Source organism: Martes martes (assembly GCF_963455335.1).
Source record: "Martes martes genome assembly, chromosome: 17".
Lineage (NCBI taxonomy): Eukaryota > Metazoa > Chordata > Mammalia > Carnivora > Mustelidae > Martes > Martes martes.
Genome location: NC_137905.1, coordinates 13,166,407 through 13,183,817, shown reverse-complemented (window position 1 = coordinate 13,183,817; position 17,411 = coordinate 13,166,407). Strand labels below are relative to the sequence as shown.

General features: G+C 43.7%; 2 protein-coding genes across 2 annotated transcripts in view; both read right to left on the bottom strand.

Moving 5' to 3' along the window:
- The window catches only part of IL34 (interleukin 34), a 55,046-nt gene extending 52,454 nt beyond the window's left edge, over positions 1-2,592 (bottom strand). The window contains exon 1 of the mRNA XM_080828339.1: positions 2,427-2,592. The gene's annotated coding sequence lies outside the window, so the exon portion shown is untranslated. The remainder of the gene's footprint in view (positions 1-2,426) is intronic.
- A 9,654-nt stretch (positions 2,593-12,246) lies between these two features.
- Positions 12,247-17,411, bottom strand: part of SF3B3 (splicing factor 3b subunit 3) — a 43,632-nt gene continuing 38,467 nt past the window's right edge. Inside the window, exons 21-26 of the mRNA XM_080828331.1 lie at positions 17,207-17,332; positions 16,551-16,763; positions 15,071-15,169; positions 14,226-14,369; positions 13,259-13,363; positions 12,247-12,868 (exon numbers count right to left, since the gene is read on the bottom strand). Of these exons, the coding sequence (XP_080684457.1) occupies positions 12,728-12,868; positions 13,259-13,363; positions 14,226-14,369; positions 15,071-15,169; positions 16,551-16,763; positions 17,207-17,332 (828 nt within the window). The 3' untranslated portion in view covers positions 12,247-12,727. The remainder of the gene's footprint in view (positions 12,869-13,258; positions 13,364-14,225; positions 14,370-15,070; positions 15,170-16,550; positions 16,764-17,206; positions 17,333-17,411) is intronic.

Sequence of the window (17,411 nt, the reverse complement as noted above, 5' to 3'; positions counted from 1 at the left end):
CCATTAAAGCCCCTGAGACGGGGTGGAAGGCTGGTGCATTTCAGGCTTCCAACACCATCCCCTAAAACTGCCAGAACAGGCATCCCCAATCCCACTTAAATCCCCACATCCTTAAGATAAAGTACATATTCTCACTAGACTTATCAACATCCTTCAAAATTTGGTCCCCGCTGACTCCTCTCACCTCATACCCCACTCTTCCAGCCTTGCAGCCTCCTGAACTTCCCACCTTCCCCAAACTCTGCTTTCTCCCACTTCTGCTTAGTAGCCCGTTCTTCCTTTGTAAGCAGGGAGCTGTCCCGGAGCCCCCAGGCTGCTCAGTCACTGTCTCCTCTGCTCCTGTGAAATGGGCTGTGTGCCTATATCGAGAGCATGGAATCTGTCTTCTGTGTCTCTCCTGTTTCCAGCACCATGGCCAGCCAGCCCAGTAAATGATTATTGACCAAGAAAACAAAAGCATGTGAGTTTTCGGCCTGTCTTTTATGGCTAATTCCGGTATCTTCCTAAAGGCTCTGGAGCATGGCCTTGACCTTCCACAGTAATGGGTCCCTATGTGTCAAATGCTTGACCCATGTTATTGCATGTAATTCTATGGCATAGGCATTAACTTCCATTTTATTGAGGAAGAAATCAATGCTTAGAAAAGTCTAATGGGGGGCACCTGCGTGGCTCAGTGGGTTAAGCCTCTGCCTTCGGCTCGGGTCATGATCTCAGGGTCTTGGGATCAAGTCCCGCATCAGGCTCTCTGCTCCATGGGGAGCCTGCTTCCTCCTCTCTCTCCGCCTGCCTCTCTGCCTACTTGTGATCTCTGTCAAATAAACAAATAAAATCTTTAAAAAAGAAAAAGAGAGAAGTTTAATGACTGACTGCCCACAGTCAGGATTGGAACCCGGCCTGAACAGCCTGTGCTTATTCCACTGCACCTCATAGGTGGCCTCCCAATAACTTGCTAGAGTGGGATAACAGGTGCCTGGGGAATTCTCCACTCTGTCCAGGGATCCCTTAAACTGCACTTTGACCCAGGAGGCTGAGAGATGGGTGACATCTTGATCAGATGGCAGAAGTCAAGAGTCTGGGGAACCTTCAGAAATAAAGAGGCTGACAGCTGACCTGCTGTCCTCCCCATACCCAGCGCTCCAGCCATAGTACAGATAGGGGCCTAAGTAAAAAAAGAAATCCTCTGTCAGGGGAGAAGACTTTCACTCCAGTTATAATGGGGCTGGAAAAGAAGAGTCAAGGAGTCAAAAAGATGCCCTTGGGATGACCTTCTCAATTCCACCCGACTGGTAAAATGACCCGGAGAGAGCCGCAGGCTTGAAGAGCCTACCAGGGGTGCTTTAAGTCCCAGACTTTGTGCCAAGCGCTTTACAAATATTCTATCAGTTATTAAATTTTTATAATCTCTATTCTGCAGATGAACTGAGGTACAATTATTAAGTGAGAGTTCAAGGTCAAGAGGTTATGCATACAAACCCAGGCTTGCCTGCCTTCAAAGGTCATTGTCTTAACCACCACGCAAACTGCCTCCTTCCTGAAAAATCCTCAGAGAAAACAAGTTCCTTACCACCCCCTCATACCATCATGGTTCTGAAAATTAGGAATTAGTCACATAATTGAGTGAGTTCACCCCATGTGTATCATGAAGTATAAAAATGTTCTTGCCCTATGCCCCAAGTGTTCATTCATTCTAGATGGAAAATAAACTCCAAGGAGAGGGGGAAAAGTTTTTTAAAAACTTCAAAAAAGTTATTTTCAGTGTTGTCTATAAAAGCCAGATTACTAACTGCAAAACACCTGGAAGCAACCCAGCTTCCCTACTGAGGGACAAAGGCTGCGTGTGCTGGGATGGACTTGTTAATGTGGTGGACAGCACATAAACCTTGAGTATGTATGACCTATAGTAGTTGGGTTGTGTGCATTTAAAATAAATGTCAAGTGGAAAAGTAGAACTCATTTTAATTTTAGAGTACCATCTGAATGAGGCAGGCTCACCTATGCCATTTTCTTTCCCCCCTTTTTAAAGAACTCTAACTCAATTAATTTTTGATAAGGTAATTCAAGCATGTGATAACTCATTCACACAGAGTACTTAAAGATCTAAAGACCTAAAGCACTATGCAGCGAACCCACAACAATCGTTTAAACATGTGGGTTTGATGATTTACAAAACCCAGAAGAGAACACGGGAAAGTAACTTGCTTTATGGTTATTTGGATCTGCCTTTTTCCCTGCAAGCCTGAAGAAACACGTAGAGAATTCACATTTCTGAGACATAGTGCAGAGCGGCTTGGCGGGGGTGGGGGGTGGGGGGGCTGTCTTTTTCAATTCTTGCTCAAATCCCTCTTGCTGTGATCTGCAAAAAGCAGCAGCTAAATTGAGGTGAAGTCAGGAAAAGGAAACCATATGAGAAAAAAATGCCTTCTTACCTGTTCACCCAGGAGGATGTGGTTTTCTAGGGTCTTGCTGAGGATTTCAATGGACTCCAGGACTGGAGCAGGTGCCCAGGAGCTGGGGGCACTGGGTGCCAGGTGGGAGAGGCTGCGGCTTCCCTTAGCCTGCAATCCAGGCTTCCTGACTGATGAGAAGGGCGGGGGAAAGCAGGCCACTGCAGCTCCCGATTCAGAAACTGAAGCCAGCAAGGGCGGGGCAGGGCCACGTGTCCCCAGCGTGCCTTGGGAGTGCGGGTAGGAGGGGGCCACAAACCCAGACGATCAGCCAGGAACTGTTTCCTGGCTCAGAGTGCCTGGCAAGTTAATGGTAACAGTCCCCAGAGTCAGATTTTGGCTCCTAGGCAGGTTGGGCCATTTTAAGGGGATACCCTAGCTCCTCTCCAGAACACATTTACTCTGGCAAAAAAATTCTCCTTACAAAACTTTATTAGCTGGATGATGTGGAAATGACTGCAGTGCATGTGTACACAGAGGGACAGATGGAGAAAAGGCCTTGGATAAATATCACCACTGCTGAGGACCAATCCATTACCCAGTGTACAGAGAGACAGACATGAGCCCAGAGATGAAGCCCGGGACTTCCTACATGACTTCTGGTGTAACTCGTGATAGGACACATAGCACAGGGAGTTCCTGAGGACACAGAAATGAGGCCCTTTGCTCAGCCTCACCTCTGAGAATAAGGGCACTTACACTTTGCCTGGGTCAGATCAAATGCTGAGAATGGTTCTGCCCAGCAGAGTTCCGTGGGCACCACAGGGAAGCTCCTCCCCCACCTAGTTTTCATAGCAAGCTCCATATATCTGGAGATGTTAGGGGTGGGCCAACCCCCCAAAGGATCCTTTAGCGCTTCCTCCAGAGGACATTACCAACAGGGATCAGGGGACAGGGGAAGGGCTGTGTTCACAGCATCAAACTACTCAAGAGAGTAATTTCCAGCTCCCATTTCTCTGAATGGGAGCACAAAATTTTTATTAAAGGACCCCTTAATAACATCTAGAATTCCAGAGCACCTAGTTTGAAAAATGCTAGCCTAGATGTTAACATGTCTTATTCTGAATGACAACATCTAGCACAAATGGTTGTTTAAGAAATGATTTCTCAGGGCGTCTGGGTGGCTCAGTCGTTAAGCATCTCCCTTCAACTCAGGTCATGATCCCAGGGCCCTGGGATCGAGCCCTGTATCGGGCTCCCTGCTCAGTGGGGCACCTGCTTCTCCCTCTCCTACTCCCCCCACTTGTGTTCCCTCTCTCAGTGTCTCTGTCAAATAAAAATCTTTAAAAAAAAACAAAAAGCAAAAAACATCAGTTTAAAAAAAAAAGACTTCTCAGTTGGGTTGACAAAATTGGATTCCTGGTTTGGCCCTGAACTTCCAACAGGACAAGGCACTCACTGGAATGTACTTGGCTAATTTTCCACCCTCATCCCTAAGGCTGTGCCTACGCCAGCCACACCCTCCCACTCTACAAGGCCTTGGCAGAGTCAGGGGGCCTGGAGGGAGGGTAGCAGAGTGGAAGTGACGGGGGCACAACCCTAGGAGCTCATGGGAGCCTCACAGAAGCCAGAAAACTCCACTGTGCCCTCTCTGGGGCCCCTCGCTTGGAATGTCCCTTCCTTTCGAAGCCTTGCACATAGGACTGCAGTTCAAGATGGAGATGGCTCTAGACATCCCTGGGTTCCAGACCCAAGTTCAGTGGCCGTGCCTCCTCATCCCCTGGAGGCTCAGCAACAGCACTTTGCTGTTACCGTGACCCCTGAAGGTTGGTTTCCACTTTATAGACAGGAAACTGAGACCATGTTTAGAGAATGGTGAACCCATCAGACTCTGTTCAAGGCTCTTTCTATGGCCTTCACTCCAACTTGGCATTTGAGACAGGATTTTTACTGTTTTCCGTGGTAAAGTGGCCTTTCCCCAGCTGCAGCATCAGCTCAGTAAAGGCAAGAGATTCCCCAGACTGCTTTGTTAACAACACTAGGCTCTAATAACCCAATAAATGTTGATACTTCTCATGACCATCATGTCACTAGCCTATACATATCTATTCATGCCCCCAAACTATTAAATGTGTGAAAACCCTAGATGAACTAATGCAAAGAATCTCACATTCCCTGAGATTTTGTTTGCTGTCAGAGAAGGCAAGTTCTGCTGGGTAAGCCTATGAATGAAAATGTGAAGGCTCTAGAAGGCAGAGGTGGGGTACTGAGATGGGTTTGCCTTTGGGCTTACCAAAAAACCCAGTGAGGGGGCACCTGGGTGGGTCAGTGGGTTAAAGCCTCTGCCTTCAGCTCAGCTCATGATCCCAGGGTCCTGGGATCAAGCCCCACATCGGGCTCTCTGCTCAGCGGGGAGCCTGCTCCCCCCCGCCCCCCACCTCTCTCCCTACTTATGATCTCTGTCAAATAAATAAAATCTTAAAAAAAAAAAAAGAGTTAAAAACCACTGCATGCTGCAACAGGTTTCTTTCTCTTTCTAGACTGAAAACCTTTGGGTACCCACCATCTACCTCTTTTTTCAGATTCAGGATCTTCTGACTTTTCCCAGAAGTCACAAGGCTGTACCTGTTTTAACTGAAGAGACGAAGAGACGTGGCTCTTCAGAAACTTGCCGCCAGGCTCCCTAGCAAACTCACCAGAACTCCTAGGTTATAAAAACTGTCCTTCAACTTTTGGGTGCAGAGCAGACCTGCAAGGAGATGGCATGTAGTAGGTGCTTAGTAAATACTGGTGGAATAAATGAATTTGTCAGCATCCTCTGGTGGGTTGGTCATGTCTTCTGAGGTTGGTTTTCAAGCTTCTATAGGAATAGCTGGCTAGGCCGGTGCAGACTGGTGGAGGGGACTCTTCTGAGCGCTGTGTAGTGTGTATCTGCTGATTTCAGTTTGCTCAACTTCACACAAGCCCCACACACTGGGCTAACAGATCCCCAAATGTAGTAGCCACTGACCACAGTTGTTTAATGACTCCCTACCACGTACCCAAGATTAAGCCCTATGGCCCCCACACTTATTTTTGTGGACAAGGTTTGATTTCAGCAGCAGAGATGGTTCTTCTGAGGTCTTGATATAGCCCTTGAATGTGTTTTAAAGGTACAATAAACAAAATACCCACATATAATATACCATATGCACGTGAGCAAGTGGATGACTCAGGCAAACATATGTCATTTCTTTTTTGAACAGAAACAGAATTCAGGAATTTTTTTTAAAAAATCGGAAGCCGGGCTGATCTCATCTGAAGAATGTTCCCAACGTTTCTGGCTTCCCACTAATGAGAAACTCAAGAGAGACTGCATCACAGGAGCACCACACATTCTGAAGACCAGTGCTCTTCTCCCCAGGACAGGAGTGAACTCCAAGGGCCTTTCCCAGACACAGCAGTCTTGCTAGCAATACATTAAAAAAAAAAAAAAAACCAAGAAAAGCAACATTCCATCCATAGTCCAACTTGGCCCCCAACCCCACCCCAGGAATGCTATTCTTGGCAAGAGATCTTCCAGAGGAAAACAGCATCTGCAGAACCTCTAACTGTGAGGTCAGGGAAAGATGAGGCAGCTGAAAACTTTTCAGTTCTTTCTTAGACCCAAGTTACAGGGATCTAACAGAGCAGCAGGATGGGAGCAATCCTAGTAACTCAGGGCACATGCCTCAGTCTTGACATTTTTCCTTTCTGAGTTCCATGGAAGACTCCGATGTGTTCTGTAAGTCTATCTACAGAGTTCCCCATTTACCTGGCTGCTCAGTTAAACCAAAGGAGTTCATTAGTCCCCCTAACACCTACATAGATGGGATCTGTAACTTGGTCTCATCCTATCATCAAGTTTTATTAATCACATTTCGTAGCTTCTGGGACAATAGCTATGAACTAGACAAAATTCCTGAGCTCAACGTATTCAAGCCTAATACCCTGTGCCTGTAATCCAGAAATTCTACTTGCAGACCACAAGCAAATTTATGGACAAACAGAGGAAGGAAACTCAATGGCGACAATTCCTGGATATGACACCTTAAGCACAGGCAACAAAATAAAAAATAAACAAGTGGGACTACATCAAATGAAAAAGCTTCTGCACAAAAAGAAAAATCAACAAAGTGAGACGACAGCCAACAGAATGGGAAAAATTATTTGCAAACTAAGTATCTAGATAAGGGGTTAACATCCAAAATATATAAAGGACTCATACAGGGGCACCTGGGTGGCTCAGTGAGTTAAAGCCTCTGCTCTCAGCTCAGGTCATCATCCCAGAGTCCTGGGATCGAGCCCCGCATCGGGCTCTCTACTTGGCAAGGAGCCTGCTTTCCTTCCTCTCTACCTGCCTCTCTGCCTACTTGTGATCTCTGTCAAATAAATTAAAAAAAAAAAAAAAAAAAAAAGAACTCATACAACTCAATAGCAAACAATCCCATTAAAAAATGGGCAAAGGGGAACACTAATTAAAAAATATACATGCACTCTTATATTTATTGCAGCATTATTTACAGTAACCAAGATACAGAAGTTGTTTAAACGTCCATCAATGAAGATGTGTATATATATTATGGAGTATTACCCAGCCATAAACAAAATGAAATCTTTCCCTAGGCAATGACACAAATAGAGCAAGAGCGTATAATGCTAAGTGACATTAGTCAGTCAGAGAAAGACAAATACAGTATGCTTTCATTCATATGTTGAATTTAAGAAACAAAGAAAAAAGAGACCAAAAAAAAAGACTCTTAAAAACAAAGAACAAACTGGTGGTTGCCAGAGGAGAGAGATTGTGAGGAGTGGTGAAACAGAGAATCAAGAGTACACTTATCCTTTTTTTTCCTTTAAGATTTTATTTATTTATTTGAGAGAAAGAGAGATTATATGCACTCAGGCATAGGAGGAGGGAGAGGGAGAGAATCTCAAACATGTGGGGCTTGATCTCACGACCTAGGATCATGACCTGAGCCAAAACCAAGAGTCGGACGCTTAATCGACTGAGCCACCCAAGCGCCCCTAGAGTACACTTATCTTGATGAGCACTGAGTAATGTGTAGAATTTCTGAATCATTATGCTGCACATCTGACACTATTAACACTGTTAGTTATATTTCTATTTTTTAAAAAATGGGCAAAGGAACTTAACAGACATTTCTCCAATGTAGCTACACAAAAATAAACTCAAAATGGATAAAAGACCTAAATGTGAGACCTGAAACCATAAAAATCCTGAGGTAACAGGCAGTAATGTCTGACACTGGCCATGCCAACATTTGCCTAGACAGGTCTCCTGAGGAAAGAGAAATGAAAGCAAAAATAAACTACTGGGACTACATCAAAATAAAAAGCTTTTGCACAACAAATGAAACAATCAACATAACTAAAAGGCAACCTACTGAATGGGAGAAGACGCCTGGTAAATGACATATTCGATAAATGATCAGTATCCAAAATATAAAGAACTGATACAACTCAACACCCAAAAAACAAATAATCCCATTAAAGAATGGGCACAAGACATGGACAGACCTTTCTCCAAAGATGGCCAACAGACACATGAAAAGATTCTCAACATCATTCATCATCAGGGAAATGCAAATCAAAACCACAATAAGGTTATCACCTCACATCTGTCAGAATGGCTAAAATCAAAAACAAGAAACAAGTGTTAACAAGTGTTGGTGAGGATGTGGAGAAAAAGGAACCCTCATGCAGCGCTGGCAAGGATGCAAACTGGTGCAGCCATGCTGCAAACAGTATGATGGTTCCTCAAAAAGTTAAAAATAGAATTACCCTACTATCCAGTAATTGCACTACCGGGTTTTCACCCCCAAAATACAAAAGCACTAATCAAAGGGATACATGCACCCCTATGTTTATAGAAGCATTATTTACAATCACCAAATTATGGAAGCAACCCAAGTGTCCATCAATAGATGAGTAGATAAAGATGTGGTATGTAAACACACACACACACACACACACACACAGAGCCATAAAAAAAGAATTGTAATCTTGCCATTTGCAATGACATTGATGCGGCTATAAAGTATAATGCTAAGTGAAATTAAGTCAGTGAGAGAGAAATACCGTATTATCTCACTCATATGTGGAACTTAAAAACAAATGAGGAAAGGGGGAAAAAAAAAAAGAGAGACAAACCAAGAAACACTCTTAACTATAGAAAACAAATGGATGGTTATCACAAGGGAGATGAGTGGGGGGATGGGGAAATAGCTATGGGGATTAAAAGTGCAATTATCATGATGAGCACTAAGTAACATAGAATTGTGGAATTACTGTATTATTGTATACCTGAAACATTAAACACACTGTACACTGAAACACAACAGACCACTGTATGTTAACCATACTGGAAAATAACGTAATAACAGAAGTCGTGATATACACATATGCAATGGAATATTATTCAGTCATTAAAAAAAACTACAAGGAAATCTTGCCCTTTGTAACACAGGTGGTCTTAAACTTAAGGGTATTATGCTAAGTGAATTAAGTCAGACAGAATCATGTATGATCTCACCTATCTGTGGAATCTAAAAAAACACCTAACTCCTAAAAGGATATGAGATCTATAGCTGGGAATGGAGGCAGGAGCAGGGTTGGAGCAAGGTGGTCAAAACATATCAACTTCCAGTCCTAATTATTAGACATATAATGTATAACATGACTATAATTAACACTGCTATGTAATATATGTGAAAGTTGTTGAGAGAGTAGATCCTAAGTGCTCAACCCAAGGAGAAAAAAAGTATTTTTGCTCCTTTTTATTCTATCTCTAAGATGATGAATGTAATCATTTTACATTGTATATACATCAGCCAAACCATGATTCTGTACACTTTAAACTTATACAGTGATATATGTCAATTATACCTCAAAGCTGGAGGGATAAAAAAGATAAAAGAAAATCCTTCCAGCTGTTAGAAACCTGGTAGAGAAATCAAGTCCAGAAGGCCCCTGTTACAGAGCTGAAATGTTAATCTGTATATCCCTCAACACTCTACCTTATCTAGCACCCATTTGGGTAAGTCAATAGAGAATGTGATAAAGTCAACAGACACGTCAAAAGTAAAGCAATGTAAGGGGAAAAGAAAACATCCTAACGTGTGTACTGGGTGGGGAGGGAAGGAGACTCCTCTATGGTTCTTCTGGGACTCCTAAAGGAAAATGGAAGACTTCACTGTCTTCCTGACCTAAGTCCCATATATGTAAAGAGCTTAGGTTCGGCTCAATAAGCACCCACCATGTGCTGAGCTGGGTGCTGGGTATTCTGGATGTTCTCATTTTATTCTCACACCAACCCTGTTTATCTCCATGTTAGGGTGATGCAATCCGCCTTACCAATGTCATAGATCTATTCAGAGAGGCAAAGACTTGACTGAATTCAGGCCTGTGAGTTCATGTCTAGACTTATTTACAAGTTCCCATTTTAGACTTAGCATTTCACAATCTTTAGGGGAAAGTGCCCAGGAATCTATATTGAGTGGCTTAAGGGATGATTTTCATGATTAGAGAAATTTGAGAGAAAAAAATAAATAAAACATACTAACAAAATTTGTACTCCCCAAAGGCATAGGGTCACTTTGACTTCTTGGATAATGTTGGAACTCTTAGGAACCAAGATGCTGTCTCAAGTAAGGTTGAGTACCAAGATGCTGTCTCAAGTAAGGGACTTGCATGCAGCTTATCTGACATCTCTCCCTTTAAGATGGGGGGAACCAAGGCTCACAAATTTTAAATGGCTTGCCCAAACTCACTCAGCTGTTATGGGCCAAGCCGGATCAGACAAGTTGCCAGATTCTAGCTCTTTCTACCATAAACACATTTTGATTGTTTCACACGCAAAAGCCTTTTCTCCCTACTAGGTTATTAAGTTCAACTGAGCAAACCCTGTGAATTTCTTACTGTGTTTATTATTAGTACAATGCTCAGAATATTATTAGCTCATCATTTGCTGTCATCTACCACCTTTTGCAATACGCACCCACATGTCTGTGACAATCCCACTGAGTTTGTGATCATTTTCCCTGGGCTTTGGGTTATAAACGAATGGGAAAGGAGGGAATCTCATAATATGAAACCTTTGCCTGGCCTACCTGTAGCTCTCCAGTGGGGCAATACTCATTCCACACATTCCCAGCTGTGGCAAAAGATCTAAAATTAAGATTCAATATTATATGCTGTAAAATTAAAAAGGCTTCAAACAGCCTAAGTGCAAGTTCCCCTCCCAACTCTGCTCTTACAGATAAGGTTCCCAACCTAAACCTAAACCCTCTTTATCAAAGGACTATACCATTCCTGCTCATTTCTGGGCAGCAGAAACTAGTCTATAGACTAGTAGTCTATAGATTTATGCAAACAAGCCAATCACAGTCACATCTTCCCACAGGAAGAAGGAGGCACCCCGCCTTCTTGATATTAGAAAGCCTGTCTCCCTCCTAAAGCCCCCAGTTGTTTACTTAGTTAAGTGCAACCCCCATGTGGCCTTGCATGGCATACAGTGCTCTTTTCCCCTTGGCTGTGATTTTGTAACCGATGAAGTGCTGTCTGTGTCATCCCCCCACCCACTCTGTATAGACAATTCCTAATTCTATACAGAGATCAAGTTTTCCTTTCTTACATAAACCCCCTGACTACAGGAAGCAGTACTTCAGGAGAAAACCGGGCACAAGAGGCCACTACTCAAGCATCTATGCGAAGTTTCCCAGACTACTACATGTCAACATCAGACAATCTGACAGACTGAACGGAATGGATTTAGGTAGGGCTCACAGAAAAAATGAGTCCTGGAATTAGGCCATAAAAATATAATTCTAAAGTGTCACCTGCTATGTCAGTCAGTGAGATAACAGAAGTGTTAACTAGCGATTCAATTCCTGGCAAAACCTGGATCTCTCCTCACTGCTCTAAAACCTAGTCATGGTTAGAGATATGCAGCACGAGGAACCCTCTCAACAGTGGACTGTGGGCTGTTCAGGGCCAAAGGTTGTGTCTAACCACTTCCATTCCTGATTCTAACACAGTGCTAGCCACAGAGAATCTGCTCATGGAAGTGGCTGAGCCTACGCACATGAAGAATGTTTTATTCTGTGAAAGACCAAGAAGAGCAGTGAGCTCAGGTCTTACCAGGTTCAATAAACCTGGGGAACTGCCGGGAAGATTAAGGCTGCCTTTTCAGGTGTGGACATTTACAGGTAACAGGCTACCAGTGGTGCCTCCTCATACTCCAAAGGCCCTCCCGAGTTTGCCTAAGATGTCCAATGCAGACAGGACTTCCCACCCCGCAACCTGCCCCACACCCCAAACAGTTACCCATGAGCCTTTAAATAGGGACCACATATACTGATTTTGTTCCCAAGGGCAGGTTAGTATCTGGGTTCTTCTGTACTTACTGATCCTTCCTAGGAGTCATATGCCAAACGATCATTTCAGGAGCTGTAGAAGTAAACGGAGCATCTGTTAAGAGACCACCCACCTGGAATGCATGCCAAATCCATCACTCTAAGACCTCAAAGTAGAAGGAAGCTAAAACAGGGGAGAAGAAATCAGCCACCATTCCTCAATATCCAATGGGAAGAAGAATGGCTGACCACACGGTTATTACCGAGCCCAAGTTTTATCTGCATAGCAAAAAGAACTACAAGAAGCCAAAAAAACCACCACGGAACTGGGATTGTGAAGCCACAGGGTGCCAGAAGTACAAGCAGGTAGCTGGAAGGAAGGAGGATACTCCATTCTTCATGCTCTAACTCGGGCTCAAATTCCCCACCTAAATTCTCACCCCCAGAAAAGACACATGGACACAAGCCACCTTAAAAACTAGATCTGTATTTCTGGTTAGATTCCAGAGTGGCAGAACTCAGGAGTTATACTATATTCAACCTGGTCTCCCCCTCAGCTTGCCTCCCTCCCTTCCTCCCACAAAGATAACATTGTACAAAACTATATTTACAAGAAAACCAGTTAAAAACTAAGGGTGTATACAAAAGTAGACAAAGAGACCCAGAAATATCAATGTAGGGAAAGGTTTGGGGGAGAGGGAACATCTTATTACACACCAGAAACTGGGGGCAATGTATTAGGTACTAGGCAGAAAGAAGCATAGCAAAGTTCAGTGCCAATTTTAGGGGGAACCAGTCACTCCAGGGAAAGAGTGGATAGGCAAGACCTACTAGCTTTAATATTACAAAGTCTTATCCAACCACCCTTCTTCTGCCATATGGGTTCAGAGCCACGTGGTGGGGAAACAGAACAGTCTCTGACACAAGTCCCACAGGAAAAGCAAGGGCTCAGAAGGCATAGCGGGTCCGGATGTCCTCAAGCTTCTTGGACACCTCAGGTGGGGTTCGGTCCAGTTCTTCAGAGACGTTCTTCTGTTTGTTGGGCTCCATGGAGTTGAACTGCTCACAGAGATCTCCATCTATCACATTCTAAGACACAGAAAAGTGAGGAAGAAATAGGTCAGATGCTTAAAGAAAGTGGCGTGCAAAAGCAGCAGCAAAGAAAGCTTTTATTCTCTCTCAGGTATCTGAACCATTTCAGAGCCAGGGACCCTACTCTAAGTTCATCCTTAGTATTCTGTGTTCAGAGTAGCAAAACTGGGTGAAGCCTCTTCTCTGGCTGTGGTCTGCCCTGGGGGAAGAGGTTCTTGAAAATCACTAGCCATTCTTCTCCGCCATTACTGACTCTATTGATCCAGTCCTTTGATGTTCCTTCAATCAGGACTGTTCTGATTTTCAAGGGAGGGAGGTCCAGAGAAAAGACAAGTTACATGGAGCAAGGATCCCCCTTTTCAACTCAGATTTCCAACGAAGACCTACCTTAACAGGGAAGTAATAGGAACGAAAACTGAGGTGGTCTCGCCCACAGAGAGGAGGATGCTCAGACCGTAGATGCATTTCTACATGCTGGAAGAAGTCATGGTCCTGGTGGAAGATACAAAGAAATCTATCACCAAAGAAAAAAGTGATTTCAACTAGTCTACAGTTTCCAGAAGCACAATGAACAGACAAGCCACTGGTCTTTTTTTTTTTTTAACCATCAAACAGATGTTAACTACCAAACTGCTCCTGTGACAACCCCAGGTTTTCCTGTTACAAGATACCTAAAACCTGAAAGAAAGCCCACCTATATTTGCAGAGCACAAGAGAACACCATATGTAAAGACAGATTCGTAAAGTCAGATTCCTGATCCCTGTTTCCTTAGCTGGAATGACATAAACCCAATTTAGCCAATCCTAGAGCTGAGTCGAGGAGGCAGCAAGTACACAATCTACCTCACTGTAGTAATCATCATTCCTAGTCTGTGGGGTTTGGTTCTGGGGCTTTGGCCACGAACCCTATACCCATACCAGAACGAAACCAAACCTGGGGTGCCTGGGTGGCTCAGTTGCTTAAGCGACAGACTATTGACTTTGGCTCAGGTCATGACCTCAAGGTCCTGGGATCAAGCCCTAGGTTGGGCTCAATGCTCAGTGGAGAGCCTATCTGAGGATTCTCTCTTCCTCTCCCTCTGTCCCTTCCCCTGCTCGTGCTCTCTCTTTCTCTCTCTCTCTAAAATATCTTTAAAAAAGAACTAAACCAAACCCCGGCACAGTATAAAAACAAACGGCTTGGAGGAAGAGGGAAATCAGGATTCCTATCTTCTCAGGCACTTCTATCACCTTATAGTACTTCCAGAACTTGCCCAGCTGCAGGTGGGGACAGAAGATTTGCCCTCTTAGGCTGATTTAGCACCAAGGAACAACCTTGTGAAGGCAAAGGCCAGAAGAATGTGGGAGATTTCACCTCATGGGATGTGAATGGGACAAGGATGCCAATTCCCCCTGACAAGGTGGTATAGACAAGCGATTCTGAGCCTCCAGGGATCAGTGTGGTCTTCTGTAATGACAGCACGGTCTCGCCCACATGGTAGTTCATGATCACCTCTGCCTGTAAGTTGAAAACAGACTAGTAACTCTGTCCTTGCTCTCTGGACCTGTTCTAGATTCCCAAGAGCAAGCAGTGCCTCCAAAGAGCAGATTTCACCTTCTTTTAAATCCAAACATTACTAACATTTAAAAATACTTTAGAATGTTCTTAACATTTACTTGAGATTAATGTCACAATGCTGAAGTTAAATCATTTCTGATAATTATAATGGAAAAATACTTTGTTAAATTACCAAGTTTGCAATAAAAAGAAACCATCACAGATAATTATTAAAAAGCAGCAGTCATTAGACTAGCTCTCTAAAACAGACCTATTTTAAATGTCCAGAGATGCTCTACTACAGAAGTATACACCTACAGAAGGAAAGCAAAGAGCCCAGAACAACCCCTCAGAGAAGAGCCGGTTAATATCAGGAATGTGTGCAATGATTTTTTCCAAGGAACACACTATGCTCTAGTCACTGCTAAAATGTCTTGGAAAAATTCTATTTTGCAGTGATAAAAATGGAATGGTGACTTGGTCACTGTACATCAAGCCCAGCATCTACCCATCACAGGCTATGAAAGGACGCCCATGAGCAGGGGAGTACTCAGCATAGTCATGTGCACTGCAGACAGCTGACTACAAAATGTTCCCTCACTATGGGTCATGGGGAGTGTAGGCTGACAGGCTCTCTTTCGGGGTCCCTTCTATAATCTTACCTTCTGAGAGGCCCCGTTGAGCAAGCCTCGGTCCCACAGGGCTTTGTTTCCTGTGGGATCCTCATCCACTTCGTCATTGGTGTTAGGTGGGAGCCTCACCTATAAGGAAGTGACAGAAGTCGTGGGGCTGGGTCCTGCACAGACTCACTGGGATCACCAAGCAACATGTTTACCCTAGATCCTTGAAAGTAAGCCTGGGACCACACCTTTGGCAGAGGCCTAAGCCTGTCTCCTGCAACCTGATGTCTGAGTGACAAACTCAGTAGATTCAACCCATGAACAAGAACAAAACAAAGGCTATATAACATATACAAGAGAAGTCAAATTGGGCTTAAAAAGAAACCAAAATTCTCACACAGATAAAAATAATTCTTACTCATTAGCTCAAGCAAAACCTATCATGACTATTAAATCATATTCCGTAAGGAGGAGGGAGATGGACCTGTACAGGTGATGGAGGGATGGGACCAGGGGATTTCTAAAAGATTGTTAAGAATGGGGATGGGATGCCTGGGTGGCTCAGTTGGTTAAGCGGCTGCCTTCGGCTTAGGTCATGATCCCAGCGTCCTGGGATCGAGTCCCACATCGGGCTCCTTGCTCCGCAGGGAGCCTGCTTCTCCCTCTGCCACTCTGTCTGCCTGTGCTCGCGCTCTCTCTCTCTCTCTCTCTCTCTCTCTCTCTGACAAATAAATAAATAAATAAATCTTTAAAAAAAAAAAAAAAAAAAAAGAATGGGGAGCTTGACTGCCTTAGTCAGTAGAGAATGAGACTCTTAATCTAAGGGTTGCGTTCAAGCCCCATGTTGGGTGTACAGAATATTAAATAATAATAATTTAAAAATCTTTAAATATAAAAATAAATAAAAGACTGGTAAGAGGGCTTAAAGAGGGTGCCTGGGTGGCTCAGTCAGTTAAGCGTCTGCCTTCAGCTCAGGCCATGAACTCGGGGTCCTGGATCAAGTCCCACATCGAGTCCTGGATCGGGCTCCCTGCTCACTGGGGAGTATGCTTCTCCCTCCTGCTCTGCCTTGCTGGTCTCTCTGGCTATGCTCTGTCAAATAAATAAAATCTTGGGGCACCTGGGTGGCTCAGTGGGTTAAAGTCTCTGCCTTCGGCTCAGGTCGTGATCTCAGGGTCCTGGGATCGAGCCCCGCACTGGGCTCTCTGCTTAGGGGGGAGACTGCTTCCCTCTCTCTCTCTGCCTGCCTCTCTGCCTACTTGTGATCTCTGTCAAATTAATAAATAAAATCTTTGAAAAAAATTAAAATTAAAATAAATAAATAAATAAAATCTTAAAAAAAAAGAAAAAAAATGAGAGAGGGCTTAAAGAACACAATATTTCCTTTTTAGAGCCAGCTTTAGAATTAAATTTTATACCCATTTTCAATTTCCACAGTAGAGATCACAGTCCTGTGTCCTTTACCACTGAAAAGAACTGGCTTTCCTACACATCACTGTAACCCACATAAATATCAACTCACCACACAAATGTTGCCAAATTTGTCTGCCCCAGCCACAGTGTCATAGTCCAGGAGGCTAGCTGTAGTAACCCATCGTGGGTAAGTATCATCGGCGAAAATGATAAGCTGGTTCTCATTACGCTTGTATCGAACCCAGATGAAACTTTCTTGGACATCAGACACAATTACCCTGTGTCCAATAGTCTGGATCCCAGAGATGTAATTGGCAATATGCTGGGAAAAACAAAGACATGAATGGGCATAACCTTGAGATTCAGAACCCAGAGACATTTAAGCTTCTCCTGAATGAACCGTGTATTTATATATGACCTATAGAATGGCAGTCAACAGTAAATTCCTAAAAGATGGAAAAAGAGCTAACTGGTTTTAATACAGTGGAAATGTATGCTCAATTCTCATAGTTAAATACTCTGCATTTAACAGAAATATGGTTCTTAGTGTGTCCACAGGACACAAATATGGTTCTTAGTGTGAAGAAGTCAAGAAACTGACCTAACTTTTGTCCTTCTCAAGTCACAAAGGCCTAATTCTAAGGCTGGAATTGAGGAACTACAAGGTCCTAAAAAGACATATGATTTTAAGTTACTATCCACTATCCCACCAATGTTTCCTCCTTCTTCACGAGCTAGTTCTGATGCCCTGTACAAGCTATTTACCTTGTTCTCACACTTTCGGAGTAACTTCTTCTTCCCCAGGTCATAAACTCGCAGAAGCTTCCCCACACCAATCAACACCCTCCCCTGGAATGGGGCAATGGCAGCAGGGACCTCTTCCACTGGAGTCTGTGAGAAGAAAAGCAGGCAATGCAGCTATTAGAACACCAGCCATATGTTAACCGTATCCTCTTGACCCAAAATGTCT